The sequence below is a fragment of the Polypterus senegalus genome, chromosome 14 (assembly GCF_016835505.1).
Source record: "Polypterus senegalus isolate Bchr_013 chromosome 14, ASM1683550v1, whole genome shotgun sequence".
NCBI lineage: Eukaryota > Metazoa > Chordata > Cladistia > Polypteriformes > Polypteridae > Polypterus > Polypterus senegalus.
The window spans coordinates 127,554,328-127,578,338 of NC_053167.1; the positions used below are offsets into that span (position 1 = coordinate 127,554,328).

The following is a 24,011-nucleotide window of genomic DNA, read 5'->3' on the forward strand; positions in this document are numbered from 1 at the left end:
CCCAGCCAAACTTCTTCTGTGAGTCACTTCTGTTTTGGACTCAATCTGTACACTACTGTCCATCCAATTTTGACTTTTGTAGCCATTATTCAAGTATACGGTGGCTGCCCCAAACTTTTTTATATGTAAAGGTGTATTATTTTTGTACAGTGGCTATGCAAAACATCGATAAGAAGTCATTTCTGCAAACTGGGGCAACACCAATGTCTGAGGCCGAGGAAGGATTGACTTTTCAAGAATTCAAGAATTACCACCTTTATCTGTAGGCACTGCTTGCATGAAGATCCATGGTTTGCCTGTTCAGATGTGTTGAAAAAGTCAACCATTTCCATGGGCTGTACTTGGTTTTTCACAAGAACACATTTTAGTGTTGATTATCAGCTTTGGGTTTAGGAAGCCTTATGTCACCAAGTACAACTCAGCTGTAAGCAGTGACATTCACCAGTTAACTGGCTCAGTCTCCGCACTCCGAGCTTGTTAACTGATTCACTCTGCACTCTCCGAGCTGTCAACTGGTTCATGTTTCCATCTCCAATCTAGTTAACTAATTCAGTCTCCACTCTGAGATTTAGTTAACTCTTTCATTCTCCCAGTCTGAACTTGCTCACTGGTTCAGTCTGCATTCCAAGAGCTAGTTAACTGATTCACTTCCCACTTTTAGAGCTGTTAACTGGTTCAGTCTCCACTTCCATAGCTTTTTTTTAACTGGTTTATGTTCTACTTTCAAAAATATTTAACTTTGTCACTCCTCATTCTCAAAACTAGTTAACCAATTCACTCTTTACAGCTGATTAATTTGTCACTCTTCACTCTCAGAACTAGTCTACTGATTTACTCTCAACTCTCAAACCTAGTTCACCGATTCACTTCCCACCCTTAGAGCTGTTAACTGGTTCAGTCTCCACTCTCAGGACTAGTTAACCAGTTTACTCCCCACACTCACAGCTAGTTAACTGGTTCAGTCTAAACTCTCAGAGCTAGTTAACCAATTCACGTCCCACTCTTAGAGTTGTTAACTGGTTCAGTCTCCACTCTCAGAGCTAGTTAACCAGTTTATTCCCCACACTCACGGCTAGTTAACTGGTTCAGTCTAAACTCTCAGAGCTAGTTAACTAATTCACGTCCCACTCTTAGAGTTGTTAACTGGGTCAGTCTCCACTCTCAGAGCTAGTTAACCAATTCACTTCCCACTCTTAGAGTTGTTAACTGGTTCATGTTTCCCTCTCTGATCTGGTTAACTGGTTCATTCTCCACTCTCACAGCCAGTTAGCTGGTCATCTCACCACTCTCAGAGCAAGTTGACTGGTTTTCCAAATTCATACTGGCCAACTGTGTCTCGGATGCGACACTTGCCCCACATTAAAGATTTCCCTGAGAAAGCAGGCAACCATCTCTAAAGGTGAAGAGTATAAAAGCGAGATGGACGGCCTGATTACTCCAATCTGAACAACTCAGGAGGGCACCATTAGCAGGTGTCAGAACTGAGGCCATCAGAACAGATACAGGTAACCGTAATAACAGTCCATTCAAAAGAAGGGCCAGAAGCCAAAGGAAATCAGAATGCAGATGAGCAGGAGACACTTTCAAAAAATGCAAGACAGATGCATGAGAACATTTAAAAGCCAAAATCCAAGCACGATAATTGTAAGTGCAGAGACGGCGTTGTATTAATTTACTGCCACACAGTTTGCAAAGCCTAACAACATGGGATTAAATCAAGAATTATTATCACCTTTGATGAAGATCAACAAAATAAAATAATGATAATCAGATAAGGAGGTATATTTTACTCAAACAAAGGAAAACTGCTTGTTTAGATTCCAACGGTTATTTTTTTAAAAATGTTGTTAAGTGACTGAACCTTTTGTTTTGTTTTTTAAACAGATGAACTGAATGGAAAATACTGGCATCGGTAAACACACTAAAGTTTAATAAGGCTAGATACGTTAGCGGAGGGGATTTTCAACCATTTCTCACTGCAGGAATTCTCTGTATCTTCAATCCGCTTTGGTCTGCACTTATTAGGGCTTTCACGTTCATCCGATCTTTGTGCGCACTTCATGTTAAATGTGTGTTGGCAGAGCATGGCGATACACTGGTTACCATTGGTGTCTCACCGGTCTAGAATCCCAAGATGAAACCCTGAGTCATCATGATCCATGTGCAGATTGTTCATCCTCCCCATATTTGCTGAATCCTCAAAGATGGATTATGTAACTCAGTTATGGTGGCCTGAATCAGTTTAATTTGCAAGTCTAAGTTCGCCCTGTATGATTGGGTGATGGTCGGGCTCATGGCGGTCTGTCCTGGCGTGGTGTCACTGCTGTGTCTTCTTCTGCCAGCGCTGGCTTCAGCCCTACAGCTCTGAATAAACCATGTAGGGTTTGAGAATGTCGTTATGTCAGATTTGTGTTACTCCCAAATGCATTTGGCTATGCAGTAGGACTGTTCAGACAGCCGTCTCAAATTTACTGTTTGGAAATGAAACAGACAGCCGTATGTCCAGTGAGAATGAACAGCCTTTTACTTATCTGTGGAGGCCCAGTGGACTTTAGCTGTGCCCCTCTGTTTCAACTAGAGGAACCCACCAGTGTGTCATCTCTAAACTAAGGAAGGCTAAAGGCTGATTGAAACTTTATACAAGCAGGCACACATTGCATACTCTATCCTGTTTAACCCAGTTAATCCTGCCTATCCTGATGGCACAGGGCAATGAAAGGCTATTAAAAGAAGATCAGTCCATTACGACAGTGATGGGCATTTCAATTCACTTTACTGATTCACTTCCTCCTTCTTCTTCTTTCGGCTGCTCCCGTTAGTGGTCGCCACAGCAGATCATCTACTTCCATATCTTTCTGTCCTCTCCAACTTGCTCTGTCACCCCCATCACCTGCATGTCCTCTCTCACCACATCCATAAACCTCCTCTTAGGTCTTCCTCTTTTCCACTTCCCTAGCAGCTCTATCATTAACATCCTTCTCCCAATATACCCAGCATCTCTCCTCTGCACATGTCCAAACCAACGCAATCTCGTCTCTCTGACTTTGTCTCCCAACCGTCCCACCTGAGCTGACTCTCTAATGTCCTCATTTCCAATCCTGTCCATCCTCGTCACGCCCAATGCAAATCTTAACATCTTTAACTCTGCCACCTCCAGCTCTGTCTCCTGCTTTCTGGTCAGTGCCACCGTCTCCAGCCCATATAACATAGCTGGTCTCACTACCGTCCTGTAGATCTTCTCTTTCACTCTTGCTGATACCCGTCTGTCACAAATCACTCCTGACACTCTTCTCCACCCACTCCATCCTGCCTGCACTCTCTTTTCACTTCTCTTCCACAATCCCTGTTACTCTGTACTGTTGATCCCAAGTATTTAAACTCATCCACCTTCACCAACTCTACTCCCTTCATCCTCACCAATCCACTGATCTCCCTCCCATTTACACACATGTATTCTGTCTTGGTGGTCCTACTGACCTTCATTCCTCTCCTCATATCTCCACCTCTCCAGGGTCTCCTCAACCTGCTCCCTACTATCGCTACAGATCACAATGTCATCAGCAAACATCATAGTCCACGGGGACTCCTGTCTAACCTCGTCTGTCTACCTGTCCATCATCATTGCCAATAAGAAAGGGCTCAGAGCCGATCCCTGATGTAATCCCACCTCCGTCGCTCCTACCGCAGACCTCACCACAGTCACACTTCCCTCATGCATATCCTGCACAACTCTCACATACTTTTCTGTCACTCCCGACTTCCTTATACAATACCACAACTCCTCTCGAGGCACCCTGTCATGTGCTTTCTCCAGGTCTAATTCGATTAATTCTAACCATACATTTAAGTGAATTGATTCTTTTGATTCATTTAGAGTTTGGCGTTGTTGGGAAGTCCCTCTGAACGCATCACTAATATACAATTTCATAATTTGTACATTTTATAGATATATATACACTCACCTAAAGGATTATTAGGAAAACCTTAATGCAATTATCTAATCTAATATAATTGCTTCAATGCATTTAGGGGTGTGGTCCTGGTCAAGACAATCTCCTGAACTCCAAACTGAATGTCAGAATGGGAAAGAAAGGTGATTTAAGCAATTTTGAGCGTGGCATGGTTGTTGGTGCCAGACGGGCCGGTCTGAGTATTTCACAATCTGCTCAGTTACTGAGATTTTCACGCACAGCCATTTCTAGGGTTTACAAAGAATGGTGTGAAAAGGGAAAAACATCCAGTATGCGGCAGTCCTGTGGGCGAAAATGCTTTGTTGATGCTAGAGGTCAGAGGAGAATGGGCCGACTGATTCAACCTGATAGAACAGCGACTTTGACTGAAATAACCACTCGTTACAACCGAGGTATGCAGCAAAGCATTTGTGAAGCCACAACACGCACAACCTTGAGGCGGATGGGCTACAACAGCACGAGACCCCACCGGGTACCACTCATCTCCACTACAAATGGGAAAAAGAGGCTACAATTTGCACGAGCTCACCAAAATTGGACAGTTAAAGACTGGAAAAATGTTGCCTGGTCTGATGAGTCTCGATTTCTTTTGAGACATTCAAATGGTAGAGTCAGAATTTGGCGTAAACAGAATGAGAACATGGATCCATCATGCCTTGTTACCACTGTGCAGGCTGGTGGTGGTGGTGTAATGGTGTGGGGGATGTTTTCTTGGCACACTTTAGGCCCCTTACTGCCAAATGGGCATCGTTTAAATGCCACGGGCTACCTGAGCATTGTTTCTGACCATGTCCATCCCTTCATGACCACCATGTACCCATCCTCTGATGGCTACTTCCAGGAGGATAATGCATCATGTCACAAAGCTCGAATCATTTCAAATTGGTTTCTTGAACATGACAATGAGTTCACTGTACTAAAATGGCCCCCACAGTCACCAGATCTCAACCCAGTATAGCAGCTTTGGGATGTGGTGGAACGGGAGCTTCATGCCCTGGATGTGCATCCCACAAATCTCCATCAACTGCAAGATGCTATCCTATCAATATGGGCCAACATTTCTAGAGAATGCTTTCAGCACCTTGTTGAATCAATGCCACGTAGAATTAAGGCAGTTCTGAAGGCGAAAGGGGGTCAAACACCGCATTAGTATGGTGGTCCTAATAATCCTTTAGGTGAGTGTATGTAATTCTTACATTTTTTATATATACATGTATGTAAGCATGTGTGTGAGTGATTGGTATATGGTATATAAATAATATCATTATTTACTTATTAAGTACATACAATGCATAATTAATTTTATATTATGTCACTGAATCAATGAATGAGAATCATTAGACTGATTCTTTTGTAGGGATGCATTTATGAATCAAATGAATGAGAATTATTAGATTAGTTCACAGGTAGGGATTCGTTCATGAATTAAATGAATGAGAATTGATCGACTGATTTTGGGATAGTCATTCGTTTCTGATTTTAAATTAAGAAGAATTGTTAGATTGATTCACATGGAAGTGATTTGTTTGCGAATCAAATGAACAAGAATCATTAAAGATATTCTTAAGTGGTGATTCATTCATGAATCAAATGAAAAAGAATCATTAGACTGGTTCACAGATAGTGTTTCACTTACAAATCTAGTGAGCGAGAATGGTTAGACTGGTTCATGGGTAAGTAATTTGTTCCTGAATGAAATCAACGAAAATTGTTAGACTGACTCTTGGGAAGTAATTTGTTCAAGAATGACAATCATTACAATCAAATGAACAAGAATCATTAGACTGATTCTCAGGTAGTGATTTGCAAATGAATCAAATGAACGATAATCGTTAAGACTGATGTTCACGTAGTAACTCGTTTGTGAATCAGCTGAACTAGGATCGTTAGACTGATTCTCGGGTATTGACTTGGTCCTTGTGCATGAGCTTTAAACATCTAAAAGCAAACGGAAGATACTGAAGACATAAAGCAGTTCATGCAAGCGCTTTGGCATTTCTGTTGAACTCCGGTGAATCGCTTCCTTTGTGCTCACAGATTTTTTCAAATGATTCACTAAAAGAGTTGTACTCAGTCACATTTGGGCCAGTTTAGAGTCGCCAGTAAGCGTAAAAACAACTGCCGTTGGGATGTGGGAGGACAACTCAAGCACCTGGTAGAAAACAAATGGAGAAATGAAGAGAATGTGTAAACATCCATCCATCCATTATCCAACCCGCTATATCCTAACTATAGGGTCACCGGGGTCTGCTGGAGCCAATCCCAGCCAACGCAGGGCGCAAGGCAGGAAACAAACGGCACCAGCCCAGATGTGTAAACCCGACGGAGAAAATGATAAAGAGTGTGCAAATCAGCTCTGAAGTACTTGATCTGTGAGGCAACTGCTGGGTTACTGAGCTTATTTCTTACTTCATGAGAATGCCAAATTTGTATTCTCAGTCCACAATTACAGATGTGGTCAAAGAGAAACCAGAAAAGCTCATATTTCAGGTTATGGGTCAAGTTGTACTTGCCCCAAACTGTGAGTCTTTGGGAAACTATGCACCAAAACTCAAGTTAAACATTTTATTGTTAATTGTACATTCAATTTTGTTATTCACAGGTATGATTCTCCGGGTGCTACCAGAGGCTACAAAATGTAGTGTCGCTGCCACTCTCTCTTTTTCTTCCACAAATGAAACAAGTGAATGTTTTGAAATCACTGTATTGTAATGATCAGGGACTGAGTCATATACAGTAATTTATTTAGCGGATGCCCTTAACTCAATGTCACCTGGGAAATCGATATGCGCAAAATACATCTGAGTGGGGAGTACAGAACAAAATTTTGAGCAGGACACAGCAAAGTCATTAATTTTAGACCCAAAGCTACATGAAAAATCACGACCTAGCAAAACCACAGCTAGCTGACAAGTGATCGCTAACCATGGTAGCAGAATATTGTTAACAGTTATGGTGCAAATGAGCCAATCAGCTCATTGAGCTTTTCAGGCCCAAGATATTCCAAAAGAAGTAGAGAAGGGGTGGGAAATTTGGTCCTGGATGGTCACAGTAATGGCTGTAGGTGTTCCAGCCCAGTTTCTTTTGTGCAGAGTATTTAGACCTCTAAATACCTGGGAGTGCAGCTAGATGATAAATTGGACTGGACTGCCAATACTGATGCTCAGTACAAGAGGGGACAGAGACGACTAGACTTTCTTAGAAGGCTGGCGTTCTTCAACATCTGCAATAAGATGCTGCAGATGTTCTACCAGGTGGTTGTGGCGAGCGCCCTCTTCTACGTGGTGGTGTGCTGGGGAGACAGTATAAAGAAGAGGGACACCTAACGCCTGGACAAACTGGTGACGAAGGCAGGCTCTATTGTAGGCACGGAGCTGGACAGTTTTGACATCTGTGGCAGAGCGACGGGCGCTGAGCAGGCTCCTGTCAATCATGGAGAATCCACTTCATCCACTGAACAGGATCATCTCCAGGCAGAGGAGCAGCTTCAGCGACAGACTGCTGTCACCGTCCTGCTCCACTGACAGACTAAGGAGACCCCACACTATGCGACTCTTCAGTTCCACCCGGGCGGTAAACGTTAACATTATTCAAAGTTATTGTCTGTTATACCAGCATTGTTATCACTCTTTAATTTAATATTGTTCTTTATCAGTATGCTGCTGTTGGAGTATGTGAATTTCTCATTGGGATTAATAAAGTATCTATCTATCTATCTATCTATCGATCTATCTGTTATATAGTGCCCTTCACATCTATCTATCTATCTATCTATCTATCGATCTATCTGTTATATAGTGCCCTTCACATCTATCTATCTATCTATCATAAGACCTGCTTCTCAGACTCTGTCATTATTTTGGAGGTACGGTCCACTTTAATACTGTCCATTTAATACTCTCCATCTTTGAAGGGGACTCTCTTATCTCAAAGCGCCTCTTACACCGTAACTAACTCTCTGGCGCACGTTCCCATAAAGCGTGCTTTTCAAATTATTTTCCAGGCCTCATCCTTTCCGACTTTGAAGTCGACTCTCTCAGCTTGCCTCCTACAGCTTTACTAATTTCTCTTTGACCGGCGCTCCCTGTGTCGAGAACGTTCCTGTACAGCCTGCTTCTCAGACTCTGTCATTATTTTTGAGGCACCTGTCTCGGCTCCTGTCAAGTTTAATATTTTCCATCTTTGAAGGCAACTTTCTTTTATCTCAGAGTGCCTCTTTCACCGTACCTAACATGTCTTCACCGGTGCTTCTTCTCTTGTGTGTGCTTCTGTAAAGACTGCTTTTCAAATCATTTTCAGGGTCGTATATTTTCTAACTGTGAAAGTAACTCTCTCAGCTTGTCTCCTATGCCTTTATTAACTTCTCTTTGCCGGCGCTCCTTGTGTCGAGCATGTTCTTGTGAAGCCTACTTCTCAGACTGTCATTATTTTCGAGGTGTCTTTCTCGACTCCTGTCTGCTTTATACTTACCCTCTTTAAAGGCATCTCTCTCATCTCTTCTTGCCTCTTACAACCTTAACCAATATGTCTTCCCCGGCTCCGCTTCTCTTACGTACATTCCAGTAAAGCCTGCTTCTCAGATTATTGTCGAGGTCTTATACTTTCGGACTTTGAAGGGGACTCTCTCAACGTGCCTCCTATGCCTTTTCTAACCTCTTCTCTCGAGCACGTTCCTATAATGCCTGCTTCTCAGACTCTGTCCTTATTTTCAAGGAAACTTTATTGCCTCCTATCCAGTTTCATACTTTCATTCTTTGAAGACGACTCTCTCATCTTTTTTTCCTCCTACATCTTTACTAACCTACTACTAATCGTGGACTATCTTACAGACAGACTTCAGTATGTGCGTCTCGGGAACTGCAGGTCTGACATTGTGGTCAGGAGCGCCGCAGGGAGTACTTTCTCCGGTCCTGTTCAGCCAACATACATTGGACTTCCAATACAATTCGGCGTCCTGCCACGTGTAAAAGTTTACTGACGACACTGCTATCATAGGCTGCATCAGGAGTGGGCAGGAGGAGGAGTATAGGAAGCTAATCAAGGACTTTGTTAAATGGTGCGACTCAAACCACTTACACCTGAACACCAGCAAGACCAAGGAACTGGTGGTGGATTTTAGGAGGCCCAGACCCCTCATGGACTCCGTGATCATCAGAGGTGACTGTGCAGAGAGTACAGACCTCTAAATACCTGGGAGTGCAGCTGGATGATAAATTGGTCTGGACTGCCAATACTGATGCTCTGTGTAAGAGAGGACAGAGCCGACTAGACTTCCTTAGAAGGCTGGCATCCTTCAACATCTGCAATAAGATGCTACAGATGTTCTGCCAGACGCTTGTGGTGAGCGCCCTCTTGTACACGGTGGTGTGCTGGGGAGGCAGCATAAAGAAGAGGGACACCTCACACCAGGACAAACTGGTGAGGAAGGCGGGCTCTATGGTAGGCACGGAGCTAGACAGTTTGACATCCGTGGCAGAGCGACGGGCACTGAGCAGACTCCTGTCAATCATGGAGAATCCACTGCATCCACTGAACAGGATCATCTCCAGACAGAGTAGCAGCTTCAGCGACAGACAGACTGCTGTCACCATCCTGCTCCACTGACAGACTGAGGAGATCATTCCTCCCCGACACTATGTGCCTCTTTAATTCCACCCTTTGGGTAAAGGTTAATATTGTACAAAGTTATTGTCTGTTATTCCTGCATTGTTATCGCTCTTTAATTGAATATTGTTTTTTATCAGTATGCTGCTGCTGGAGTATGTGAATTTCCCGTTGGGATTAGTAAAGTTTCTATCTATCTATCTACTGTATCTATCTATCCTTTCTTCACCAGCGTTCCCTCTGTCGAGTACGTTCCTATAATGCCTGCTTCTCAGACTCTGTCCTTATTTTCAAGGAACCTTTATTGCCTCCTATCCAGTTTCATACTTTCATTCTTTGAAGGCGACTCTCTCATCTGTTTTCCTCCTACATCTTTCCCTCTGTTGAGTGCATTCCTGTAAATCCTGCTTCTCAGACTGTCGTTATTGTGGAGACACCTTTCTCTCCTCCTGCCTGGTTTGATTTCTTCTCTCTTGAAAGGCGACTCTCAGAGTCCCTCCTACTCCTTGTGTATCTCCCACTCACACTTCCTCTTTCGTGGCGTCACCAAAGTCAAACTGACCAATCAAACCAAAACTAGACTGACCAATCAGATTGCTCTGAGGGACTGACCACACAGACCATAGTGTTTTATTATACAGTAGAGATTTATTTATTTATTTTTGATTTCCATCAGCATCTTCCTCACCGTGTGTGATTGTATTAATTGCTGTTGCCCTCCTCCTGGCTGTTGTTACTCCCATTTGAAGAGAATGGTAGAAAGTTTTCCTTTTTTTGAGAAAAACAATATACTCCTCATTTAAAACATTTGCTTTGAGGTAAACACATTCGAATAAAAGACTGAGGATCTACCAGTCTCTGAGAATAAAACGTAACTCGTTATTTGAGATGATTACTTGATGCAGCCTTCTCATCTTTATTGAGGCCGAGCCCACCATATACAGTAGATGGGCAGGACTGGGAGCAGAAAACTACCCGACATCTTATACCAGAATGAGAAAGCAGTGAAGCTCATCACACTCAGAAATGAAAAATGGCTGGCAGATACTCCAGTCTACATCATTTACACAAAACTGAAAATTTGTCCAATAACGAAAGGGTGCGCTACATCTATTAAAAGCAATCAAGAAGAGGTCACATTTTTATAATTCATGCAAGTTTTATGAGACCTGCTTTCGAGTTCCCAAATAAAGAGTTTTTACCTTCTGACTTCTGGCCTTCAAAGGCTAACTCCAATGGTGGTCCAAACAGAACTGTGGGATCTTCTGGTGTAACCTTGCTAAAAGGAGAAGAAAAGAGAAGAAGTTAGACTAAGGGGGAATAAATTTATATCCATCGATTTTCTGAAATTCCTTAGCCAGTACTTCATGGGGCAAACTTATCATCAGCCAGTTTCAGAGTCTAGAAGTCGTCCTGTGCTCAGGCGTTTGTAGAACAACAGGAAACTGTATTCAGTGGACCACCGTACAGTGTCAGCAAATATACAAGTATTGCTCAAGTTAGCAGTGTGTCTTATGCTAAAACTAGAAAATTGCAATGATGACGGTACAGCTTGAGAAGTCATACAAATGTGTTATCTGTAAGAGTACAAGATTGGACTCCTTGGGTACTGTGTCTCTTTGGAGAATCCTTGGGTACTGCTGGTTTGATTTTGTGTTGCTCATGGTGTCCCGAATGAGCCACATTACCTGCATTGTGAGGGGGGCATCAGTTATGGCACTACGGCCATGTGGCACGATTCCCCAAGGGTGATCCAACTCACAGGATCCTCATTGTCGAGGACCAGGCCAAGGGGACACCCACATAACACCTGGCTGTGGAGGGTGTCTGCCTGGGGGGTTGCCAACCAGGATCCCGAGCTGTTTCATTGTGTGGTGGGTGCGGCGACAACCTGTACCAGTGCATGCCCCTCAACCTGACCTGACCTGACCTGTGTAAGATGCAGATTAAACAGATAAATTGTCAATAAACAAGTACAAAACTGTCAAACAGGAAAGGTAAACTGATTTAATCATTTACAAAGATTATGTAAATAAACAATAATACTGTATAATAAGATACACACATATTTAAAAAACCTGACCTATCTGACATTTTGAGAGCAGCAATTCAGGATATGACGAGAATACGACTGCAAAAGAGGATCCCATTTCACATTTAACAGTCTGATCGCATTTTAAAGTTGGTCCTGTGTAGCCAAATGTTTCACACACACAAGTGGCAATGGTGTAAACACCAACACAGCAAAGAATATACAATGCTAGATGACATCATACATAAGAAATAAGAAACTGCTGCTGACTCTTAGCGTGAAACAGCTAATTGTCCTGTTCCATGTGTCAGAATGCAGGACAGAGAAAAGTGGCCGTGCAAGATGGCTAACTGACCATTAGGTGGAGTGGTGGCTCTGAGGCTAAGGCTCTGTTCTGGCAATCAGAAGATCCTTAGCGAGGCCCTTAACCTGCAATTGCTCCATCCTGGGTATGACGTTAATCTGCAACCAGCCCTGCAAGCAGGTCCTCCAACTCCAGGCCGGTATTTGTACAGCACTGGGATAGTTTGTTTAGACAGGCCGTTGTGATGATAAAATGTGAATAACAGGTTAATACTGCTGTCAAACTATACACACACCAGCCACTTTATTAGGTACGCCTGTTCAACTGCTCGTTAACGCAAATATCTCCTCAGCCAATCACATGGCAGCAACTCCATGCATTTCGGCCTGTAGACCTTGTAAAGACGACCTGCTGAAGTTCAAACCGAGCATCAGAATGGAGAAGAAAGGTGATTGAAGTGACTCTGAACGTGGCCTGGTTGTTGGTGTCTGAGTATTTCAGAAACTGCTGATCTACTGGGATTTTCTCACACAGCCATCTTTAGGGGGGACAGAGAATGGTCTGAGAAAGGGAAAATATCAGTGAGCGGCAGATCTCTGGGTGAAAGTGCCTTGGTAATGTCAGAGGTCTGAAGAGAATGGACAGACTGGTCTGAGCTGATAGAAAAGCAACAGGAACTCAAATAAGCACTTGTTACAACTGAGGTGTGCAGAAGAGCAGCTCTGAACACACAACATATTAAACTGTGAAGCAGGTGGGCTACAGCAGCAGGAGACCACACCGGATGCCAATCCTGTCAGCTAAGAACAGGCAACTGAGGCTACAATTCACACAGCTCAACAAAAGATTGGAAAAACGTTGCCTGGTCTGCAGAGTTCTCGATTTCTGCCTCAACATTCAGATGGTGGGGTCAGAATTTGACATCAACAACATGACAGCATGGATCCATCCTGCCTTGTATCGACGGTTCAGGCTGCTGGTGGTGCTGTGATGGTGTCTGTGATATTTTCCTGGCACACTTTGGGTCCCTTAGTACATAATGAGCATCATTTAAATCCCGTAGCCTATCTGAGTATTGTTGCTGACCATGTCCATCCCTTTATGACCGCTGTGTCCCCATTTTCTGATGGCTCCTTCCAGCAGGGTGACACGCCATGTCACAAAGCTCAGATCATCTCACACTGGTTTCTTGAACATGATGATGAGTTCACTGGACTCAAATGGCCTCCACAGTCACCAGCTCTCAATCCAGCAGAGCACCTTTGGGATGTGGTGGAGCGGGAGATTCACATCATGGATGTGCACCCGACAAATCTGCAGCAACTGTGTGATGCTATCATGTCAATATGGAGCAAAGTCCCTGAGGAATGCTTCCAGCACCTTATTGAATCTGTGCCATGAAGAAATGAGGGCAGTTCTGAAGGCAAAAGGGGGTCCAACGGGTACTAGCAAAGTGGCCGGTGAATGTGTATGTGCTTCAGATTTCCTCAGGGCTTCATCCTTCAGCCACCCGTAACCATAGGCTACCTCCATCCTTTAGAGTGACTCATATTTAAGTGAATTTCCCCTCAAGAACCAATAAATCACATATAATATAATATAATATAATATAATATAATAAATATCATATAATAAATATCATATAATAATAATAATAATAATAATAATGAAATAATAATAAGTTAAACAACACTGAAGACACACAGATAAAAAAAAAAATTAAATAGCATTGAAAATGTCAATAAAGAATCCACCGACAGACCTGACATTGTCTGGAGTAGGTGTTGGTGTTGAACGCCTTGGTCTTGCAATTTCTTCACCTACAAGAGAGTTTAAAATCATTACATTTGGTTGGCGACCATTTATTTTGCATTAAACAGATCAGGTACACTGTTTCTCAGATCCGCTTCATGGTGCCTACTAGGGTTAGGATTAGGGTAGCGGATATGTGCCTTACGGCAATGCTCTGGCATGTGCAGAACTAGTAGTAGTAACTACAGGGGGATAAAATTGATAAGCCACAGCATGAAGTTATGGGAAAGAGTAGTGGAAGCTCAAGTAAGAAGTGAGGTGATGATTAGTGAGTGAGCAGCAGGATGGCTTCATGCTATGAAAGAGCACCACAGATGTGATGTTTGGTGTTGATGGAGAAGTTTAGAGAAGGCCAGAAGGAGTTGCATTGCGTCTTTGTGGACCGGGAGAAAGCGTATAACAGGATGCCTCGAGATGAGCTGTGGTATTGTGTGAAGAAGTCGGGAGTGGCAGAGAAGTATGTAAGAGTTGTACAGGAGATGTACGAGGGAAGTGTGACAGTGGTGAGGTCTGCAGTAGGAGCGATGGATGCATTCAAGTTGGAGGTGGGATTATTTGCAATGGTGATGGATAGGTTGACAGACGAGATTAGACAGGAGTCCCCGTGGACTATGATGTTTGCTGATGACATTGTGATCTGTAGCGATATTAGGGAGCAGGTCGAGGAGACCCTGGAGAGGTGGAGATATGCTCTAGAGAGGAAAGGAATGAAGGTCATAAAACATGTGTGTGAATGAGAAGGAGGTCAGTGGAATGGTGAGGATGTAGGGAGTAGAGCTGGCAAAGGTGGATAAGTTTAAATACTTGGGATCAACAGTACAGAGTTACGGGGATTGTGGAACAGAAGTGAAAAGAGAGTGCAGGCAGGGTGGAGTGGGTGGAGAAGAGTGTCAGGAGTAATTTGTGACAGACGGGTATCAGCAAGAGTGAAAGGGAAGGTCTACAGGACGGTAGTGAGATATAACTGTGTTAGATGGATTAGAGACGGTGGCACAGACCAGAAAGCAGGAGACAGAGCTGGAGGTGGCAGACTTAAAGATGTTAAGATTTGCATTGGGTGTGACGAGGATGGACAGGATTAGAAATGAGGACATTAGAGGGTCAGCTCAAGTTGGGAGATAAAGTCAAAGAGGCGAGAGTGCGTTGGTTTGGACATGTGCAGAGGAGAGATGTTGGGTATATTGGGAGAAGGATGGTAAGGATAGAGCTGCCAGGGAAGAGGAAAAGAGGAAGGCCTAAGAGAAGGTTTATGGATGTGGTGAGAGAGAACATGCAGGTGATGTGTGTGACAGAATAAGATGGAGAAGACAGGAAGAGATGGAAGAAGATGATCTGCTGTGGCAACCCCTAATGGGAGCAGCCAAAAGAAGAAGAAGCAGCAGCTCTGTGGCAGAAAAATAATCTCCAAGGAGCCCAAAGACAAAGGGAGCTGCCTGAAACAAGGTTGTATTCCAAAGGGAAACAGGTCCAAATACACAAAGAACAGTCAAGAAAGATAAAAAAGCACAGAGATCAAAATCCAGAAAATCTAATAATCATAAAGAAGCAATAAATCACTAGAGAACCCAGCAACGGCAGTGCATTTAATGAACCGCAAGAGACCTCACATTCTGGGGGACCACCTACAAAACACATAGAACCAAAGGGAAAACACAAGGTGTCGCAAACTTAGGAGTCCCAAACATTTCCAATAATCCCCACTGGAGGGGAAAACTGTCAAACCCGGCTAGAAATGAAGGCAAACAGAAACCTTTACAAAAACAAAGAGGTTTCATTTCTATAAAAACACTCCATCTAAGAGAACAACAGCCATAAAGGATTTGCTTAGGTCAGTTTTTCCCAACCTTTTTTCTGCGGTGGCACACTTTTTGTAACCAAAAACACAGAATACGCAGCACTGCTTTTAAAGATGTTTAAAACAAACTGATAAGTTTTTTGTAAATAGACACAAGGTGGAATCGTCACAAAAGGAAATGCTACATTTCTTTATTCCACCCTAACTGTATACCATCCTTGCTTCTATATAACAAGAGGTGGCACTCAGAAAAACTAATTGTCTTGCTAAGAATGACATGTTGAGTCAGTCGGTTCAATTGAACTGCCAACCCTGAGCTGAAAGGTCCGAAGCTCAGGTGACTACGCCACATCGAGACACTTCTCAGGGCACGGCTACGGTGACAGCCTGACTGTCACTTACTTTATGGTTTTCTTCCTTTACGGTGACAATATGCGTTACTTTACCTTTAGCCCAACACACGCAGAGTTGGCTTTATTTATTATCACTACTCAGTCAAGGACCCAGACCCCTAAAGGAAGTGTCAGTAAAAAGCTGAGGTGCCATTCAAGGCTTACAAATGATTAATAATCACATGACAACCATAACGATGAATGGATTTAGAGCTTAATGAAGTGAGAACACTTTAGGTTGAAAATCAAAATCCATACTTACTAGAAAGGTGTCTTTTGATCACACCCTAAAACAACAGAAAGAAAGAAAAATCAACCATGTTAGTTAGGTTTCTATGATATTCGGACATACAGTCAAAGTAAAAAGTATGTGAGCCCCTAGGAATTCTCTCTATTTATGTCTAATTCCCATATAAAACATGGTCGTATCTTCATGTCAGTCACAATAATTTACACACACAGTATCCTATAAATAAAGATACACAGATTTTCAGAGAATGTTTGACCATATTGAATAAATCATTCAAACTGTGAAACTGAAGGTTGGAAAAAGTAAGTGAACCCTAAGCGAATGACTTTTTAAAAAGCTCATTACAGTCCGAATTTAACACACCTGGAGTCCATTTAATGAAACGAGTTGAGAGGTGTGGTCTTGAATTACTTTAATTGATAAAAACCACGACAAAGTTTGAGTTTGAGCTTTTGACAAGAAGCATATCCAGATGAGATTCATGCCTCGCACAAAAGAGCCGCCTGAATATGGAGGAATATTTCGGACAAAATGAAATAAATAAATAAATGCGTAAATAAATAAAAGTACTGTGAAATGTGAGCATAAATAAATAAATGTGTCATGAAATGAGAGCCTTAATAAATAAATATGTCATGAAATGAGAGCATAAATAAATAAATGTGTCACGAAATATGTTTTTCATTGCTTATTTATTTATTTCATTTTGTCCGTAACATTCCTGCAAACCGTCATGAAATACGGCTTGAAATAAAACTGTCACTTTCACTCGTCAAAGTTGAGAGGGTGGGCTCTAACACGCCCTCTAGTTACTGATTGGTGAATCGATAGCACAAGAGTTAATTAGAAAATGCTTACTACTGCCGATGAAATAGATTCTGCCGAAGATATTACGTATTTCAGAGAGAGAATTGAAGATTTATCGGAAGAAATTACAATGTTGGCGGCCCTTTTAGACTCCGATATAGATTAAACTGCTTTTGAAATTATCGAAGAACAGGTGGAACGGACTCGACTACACTCCAGTTCAGGTGATGCAGTTCCCTGCTCTGGAAGTCCATCCTTTGACATTCCAGCTGAGTCAATAGAACACCTTGAAGAAGCATTGTAATTTCTTCCGATAAATCTTCAATTCTCTCTCTGAAATACGTAATATCTTCGGCAGAATCCATTTAATCGGCAGTAGTAAGCATTTTTCTAATTAATTCTTGTGCTATCGATTCACCAATCAGTAACTAGAGGGCGTGTTAGAGCCCACCCTCTCAACTTTGACGAGTGAAAGTGACAGTTTTATTTCAAGCCGTATTTCATGACGGTTTGCAGGAATGTTACGGACAAAATGAAATAAATAAATAAGCAACGAAAAACATATTTCGTGACACATTTATTTATTTATGCTCTCATTTCATGACATTTATTTATTAAGGCTCTCATTTCATGACACATTTATTTATTTATGCTCACATTTCACAGTACTTTTATTTATTTACGCATTTATTTATTTATTTCATTTTGTCCGAAATATTCCTCCATACCTGAAGAGCTACGATGGAGAATTGTTCATCTACAGAAGGCTGGAAAGGGTTACAAAGTCATCTCAAAGATCTGAGATATTCATCAGTCTCCTGTTGGGCAAGTTATCTATAAATGGAGACAATTTGGTATTGTGGCTACTCTGCCTAGCAGTGGGCGTCCTGCCAAGATCACCCCAAGAGCACAACGCAGAGTCAGCAATGAGGTAAAGAAGAACCCTAGAATGACAGCAAAGGACTTGAAGAAGTCATTAGAACTGGCTAACATCTCTGTTCAGGAGTCAACTATACGCAACACATTGAACAAGAAAGGAGTCCATGGCAGGACACCAAGAAGGAAGCCACTGCTATCAAAAAAGAACATTGCTGAATGCCTCAAGTTTGCGAAAGAGCACTTGGACACTCCACAACGGTACTGGGAAAATGTTTTGTGGAGTGATGAAACCAAAATTTAACAATTTGGGAGAACTTCATTTGGCGTAAAAAGGGCACTGCATATCAACATCAAAACATCGTCCCTACAGTAAAGTATGGTGGAGAGAACATCATGATTTGGGTCTGCTTTGCTGCATCAGGACATGGACAGTGTCAGGGATGCCAGGGGCAATGACCCGGCCGGGACGCCGTGAGGGACCGGATGTGGGTCTGTGCCCACCCTGGATCACGTGGGGGCCTCCTTCCTGGTTGCTCTGGGGGCCACGGGTTGAGGGCATGGAAGCCCCACCCTGTAGGGGCCCGTGGTCACCGCCCAGAGGCGGCCCAATGCCATGGGGACCTGTTACCTCAGCACTTCCGCCACACCAGGAAGTGCTGGGGGGAAGAATTAAGAGGACACCCGAGGAGCTGCCGGGAGAGCAGCCGACACTTCCGCCACATGTAGGCATGGCCAATGGGGGTGTGTCAGAAGCACTTGGAGCTCATCCGGGGAGTGTATAAAAGGGGCCGTCTCCCTTCATTGGAGGCTGGAGTCGGGTGGAAGCAGGACGAGGCACGAGAGAGGTGTGGAGGCGGCCCGAAGAAGAGGCATTTGTGGCCAGGACTGTGTGTTTGGGGTATTGTGCACGAACTGGGTCTGAGTGACCATTTAATATTATTGTAAATAGTTGTAAATAAACGTGTGGTGGGCTGAAGAACAAGATGTCCGCCTGTCTGTGTCCGGGTTGGCTCCACAACAGCTTGCCATCATTGAGGGGAAAATGAATTCACACGTTTATCAACAAATTCTCCAGGATAATGTGAGGGTGTCTGTCCGTCAACTTAAGCTCAGAAGAGGCAGGGTGATGCAACAGGACAACGAGCCCAAACATCGCAGCAAATCCACAGCACAAAGGCTTCAGAAGAACAAACTCAGCCTTTTGGAGTGGCCCAGTCAGAGCCCAGGTCTCGATCCTATTGAATGACTTGAAGAGAGACAGCCATACACAGAAGACAATCAAAGAATATGGAAGAGTTAAGGCAGTTCTGCAGGGAAGAGTGGGCGAACATTCCCAACGCACGATGTGCAGGTCTGATCTGCAGTTACAGGAAGCGCCTGGCTGAGGTCATTGTTGCCAAAGGAGGGTCAACCAGTTATTCAATCCCAAGGTTCACTTACTTTTTCCACTACCACTGTGAACGTTGAATGCGTTTGTAAAATAAAGACATGAAAGAGTAGAATTTTTTTGTGTGCCATTGGCTTAAGCTCATTGTGTATATCAGGACCTGTGACTTTGATGAAGATCACATCACTTTTTATGACCAATTCATGCAGTAAACCAGTAAACCAGATCATTCCAAAGCGTTCACATACTTTTTACTTTGACTGGATGCATTGGCTCCTCAATTAATCTCACGCAGGCTTTGTCACCAGAATGAGCCATGCGTATGCATTTAGTCACTTTAAGCCCCTTACAGTTCTCACTGAGGGATTTCACTGGCACAATCCATGAAGTTGAAAAACACAGACATTTTAAATAAAGCCAGGCAGTTTGTCTACAGCATCATACATTACATTAAGCAGAGGAATATAAACAGAATTACGTGAGCTCAGTGCCAGTGTGCCATATTCAATAAGCTGCCCTCCGGCTTCCCAGACTCTCTAAAGTGCCCTTGGGGAACGGTGTCATGGTGTGCCTTTCTGCAATTTTGTTTTCATGTTTCCACAATCTCATCAACAGTCTATTTCTTTGCCCTCAGTGCTACTATTTTCTTTTACTGCATGATGGAAAGAGGGGTGAGTGCTCATGATTTGTTGGTGTTTTGGCGTGTGCGTTGGTATTGTGTGGAGGGCTCTGGCAATTCCACAAATACCACCTCATGGTGACAGGGCAAGGGGCAAGGTCTCTAACGTTAACTCCTGCTTGGCTGCCAGGAGAGGAGGCATAGCCAACATTGGACCCCCATTGGCTACATTGGTACCACCTCTGTGGACCACAGCCTATAAATGAGGGAAACTAAGAACCAGGAAAGCTTGACTGAGACGAAAAGAGAGACAGAAATCTGGGCATTCATAGCTGGTTCGTTGCCAGGATGGCATGTGCTCTCATTTATGCTTTGCTTTGTGACTTTTTTGTTACTGATTGAAAGGGGAACAGCTGGCTTGGCATTCAAAGAGTTGCAGCCATTTCCAGAAAATTTATAACAGCAGTTATACAATACAATGCAACTTATTTTTGGTATCGCGCTCGTCAGTGAGTGCAGGCGCAGAGAGCTGTGAACAATTCTCAGTTAAAATATAAGTATGGATTACACTGCTGCTGTGGGCTGGCACCCTGCTCGGGGTTTGTTTCCTGCCTTGCACCCGGTGTTAGCTGGGATTGGCTCCAGCAGACCCCCCGTGGCCCTGTAGTTAGGATATAGTGGGTTGGATAATGGATGGGTGGATGGATTACATTGTACAGTTATACGTTTTAACATTTTTAACCATCTTCTTTAGCTATAGTTGGCACTTTGTGTTTTTATGCTTGCTGTAGTTCATCTGAATTATACTGTGTGTCATGCACGTGTGTATGGGAGGCAGCTTAAGGGCTTTGCTGATGGTAATTACCCGTCGAGCCAGGGGTTGGCACTGTGTTCTAATGCCTCTTCCTCTACACCTCCTGCACAATGGAAGATAGACAGCCACACACTTCCGCTTTCTGTCCTCCTGGACCCCTTTCCTGTCACATAATCATATAAACCATGAACCGGCCATCTTGTTTCCAGTTCTGTCTTAAACTCACATCTGAGAAGATGTCTCTGCAATTATTGCATGTTTTTTAGTTGTACAAAACCTTCAGTTATACGGGGTCACCAAGGTGGGGACCCAACTCTTTATCTTTGTTTGTCTTGATGCCGCACAGAGAAGCTGGGTGCAGACACAGAAAGACATCACCAGGGACATCTTCAGGGATGCAGCGGGGTGAATAAATTAATTGAAAAAGAAGCTGCAAAGGATAAAACAGCTGAATAAGGCGTGTAAGACTAATGACTCCAATGTGAATTGCAGGGCATATGACAGCATGAGGACGACCATTAAGAAGGATATCAGGGAGGCTAAAAGACAGTTAGAGAGGAATATAGCGGATAAGGCGAAAGACGACCCAAAGATATTCTTACAGTATTTTAGTAGTAAAAGAGCAGTCAAGGAGGAGGTGAAGTACATCAGGAATAGAAAAGAGGAATTAAAATATATGGACAGGGAAATAGTGGATGCTCTAAACTTACATTTTTCTGAGGTCTTCACATGTGAGCAAGTGGATGACCTCAGAGCAGTAACAGGGACTACTAAGGAGGTATGGAGGGATTTAGAAATTGTAGAGGGTGATGAGCTGCTGTGATTAAACAGGGTGAAATCAAACAAATCACCAGGACCAGATCATATTTACCCTCGAATTCTTAACCAGGTTAGTGAGTACAGATGTTTAACCCCCTTGACGCATATTTTAAGTGTACTGCACACTGGGAAAATTCCAAAGGACTGGAAAATGTCATATATTATCCCGTTATATAAAAAGGGTGACCGGGCAGATCCAAGCGACTATAGGCCAGTAAGCTTAATGTGCGTCACAGGAAAAATAATGGAAGGAATTATTAAGATTGAGCAACACCTGGCAAGGACAAGAGTTATTCTGAGTTCTGAAAAGGGAGGTCGTGTTTTACTAACATGTTGGAATTCTATGAGGAAACAACAAAAGGATACGATCAAAGTGGAGCACATGAGATTATTAATGTGGACTTTCAGACAGCGTTTAATTAGGTGCCACATGAGAGGTGGGCATGAGACTAAAAGAGATGGGGGTTCAGGGTGTGGTGTTTAGGTGGGTGTCGAATTGACTAAAAGCAGGAAGCAGAGGGTGAGGGTGCGAGGAACCTCATTAGAATTTGCCGATGTTAAGAGTGGTGACCAGCAGGGGTCAGTGAGGGGCCACTGCTATTTTTAATATCTATAACTCATTTTGATAGATAGATAGATAGATGTGAAGGCACTATATGATAGATACATAGATAGTGAAGGCATTATATGATAGATAGATAGATAGATAGATAGATAGATAGATAGATAGATAGATAGATAGATAGATAGATAGATAGATAGGCACTATATTATAGATAGATAGATAGATAGATAGATAGATAGATAGATAGATAGATAGATAGATAGATAGATAGATAGATAGATAGATAGATAGATCGGCACTATATTATAGATAGATAGATAGATAGATAGATAGATAGATAGATAGATAGATAGATAGATAGATAGATAGATAGGTAGATAGATAGATAGATAGATAGATAGATAGATAGATAGATAGATAAGCACTATATTATAGATAGATAGATAGATAGATAGATAGATAGATAGATAGATAGATAGATAGATAGATAGATAGATAGATACTTTATTAATCCCAAGTAACAAGGTGGTTAAGTATGCAGATGATACCAAGATCGGAGGATTGGCAGATCAACTTGAATCTGTTAAATCATCACAGAGGTACTTGGACAGCAGGCAGGCTTGGGCAGATTTGCAACTTAATATCAGGAAATGTAAAGAATTACATGTAGGAAGTAAAAATGTGAGGTTTGAAAATTGAGAGGACACACTATGAGAAGGATTTAGGAGTCGTAGTGGACTCTTAGCTATCGACTTCCCGACAGTATTAAGAAGCCATTAAGAAGGCTAACAGACTGTCAGGTACAGGTCACAGGAGGTTCTGCTCAACCTTTATAACTCACTGGTGAGGCCTCATCTGGAGTACTGGGTGCAGTTTTGGTCTCCAGAAAGGACAAAGCAGTGCTGGTAAAAGTTTAGAGAAGAGCAACGAGGCTGATTCAGGGGCTACAGGGGATGAGTTATGAGTAAAGATGAAAAGAGCAGAGCATCTACAGTTTAAGGAAAAGAAGATAAAGAGGAGACCTGAGTGAAGTGTTTACAATGATGATGGGAATTAGTCCAGTGGATCAAGACTGTGACTTTAAAATGAATTCATCAAGAACACAGCTGGAAACTTGTGAAGGGTATTTTTGTACACACAGAGAACTACAGACACATGGAATAAGAGATCAAGTCATGTGGTGGACAGGAGGACTTGAGGGACTTTCAAATTTTTGGAAGAATTAAGTGGACAAGACTGGTGAGCTTTGTTGGGTTGAATGGCCTGTTCTTGTCTAAATTTTTCTACTATTCTATCCATCCATCCATCCATCCATCCATCCATTATCCAACCCGCTATATCCTAACTACAGGGTCATGGGGGTCTGCTGGAGCCAATCCCAGCCAACACAGGGCACAAGGCAGGAACCAATCCTGGGCAGGGTGCCAACCCACCACAGGACACAGTGTAATATGTTACTAATAATTTTGTTTTGTTTTAGTTATGAAATTCCCCAAAATTAATTAATTCTTGTAAATACTTTGTAGTATACAGATTGTATAATATGTTGTAGTAGGGGCGTTAATTAGTGTTACACCTCACAACCTGCATGCACCACGTTTCTTGGCTCTGCTGGGGGTAGGTGGTGTTTTCAGCTCTCCCCAAGCTTTTTCTGATTTTTATTTTATTTATTTTGTATTAATAGCATTGTTTACAATAATTTTTAATGATTTAATTTATTATTTAATAGGCATAGTGGAGGAGCCGTTTATGTGACGCCCTGTTCTTTTTTCCCTTTTAGTTTTTTGAAAGGTATGCAACCCCTTCCCAACTCCCCCGCCAGCGCTACGTGCCATTGTGAAGAGGGGGGCTGAACGCACCCCAAGGAGACGTGGTCGCTCCTCAGAAACGGTGATACAATGGGAAACAAATGCAGGTTTTCTTTTACCTCCTCTTTGTTCGATCAGCTGCTGGCTCGCTGC

At 42.7% G+C, this 24,011-nt stretch overlaps 1 protein-coding gene across 9 annotated transcripts in view; it reads right to left on the reverse strand.

Moving 5' to 3' along the window:
* sgip1a (SH3GL interacting endocytic adaptor 1a) overlaps nucleotides 1-24,011 on the reverse strand; it is a 305,775-nt gene that overhangs the window by 117,581 nt on the left and 164,183 nt on the right. For all 9 annotated transcript variants that reach the window (XM_039735498.1, XM_039735495.1, XM_039735501.1 and 6 more), the window contains 3 exons: nucleotides 16,173-16,197; nucleotides 13,674-13,731; nucleotides 10,778-10,854 (listed from right to left, as the gene is read on the reverse strand). In XM_039735498.1, the coding sequence (XP_039591432.1) occupies nucleotides 10,778-10,854; nucleotides 13,674-13,731; nucleotides 16,173-16,197 (160 nt within the window). The remainder of the gene's footprint in view (nucleotides 1-10,777; nucleotides 10,855-13,673; nucleotides 13,732-16,172; nucleotides 16,198-24,011) is intronic.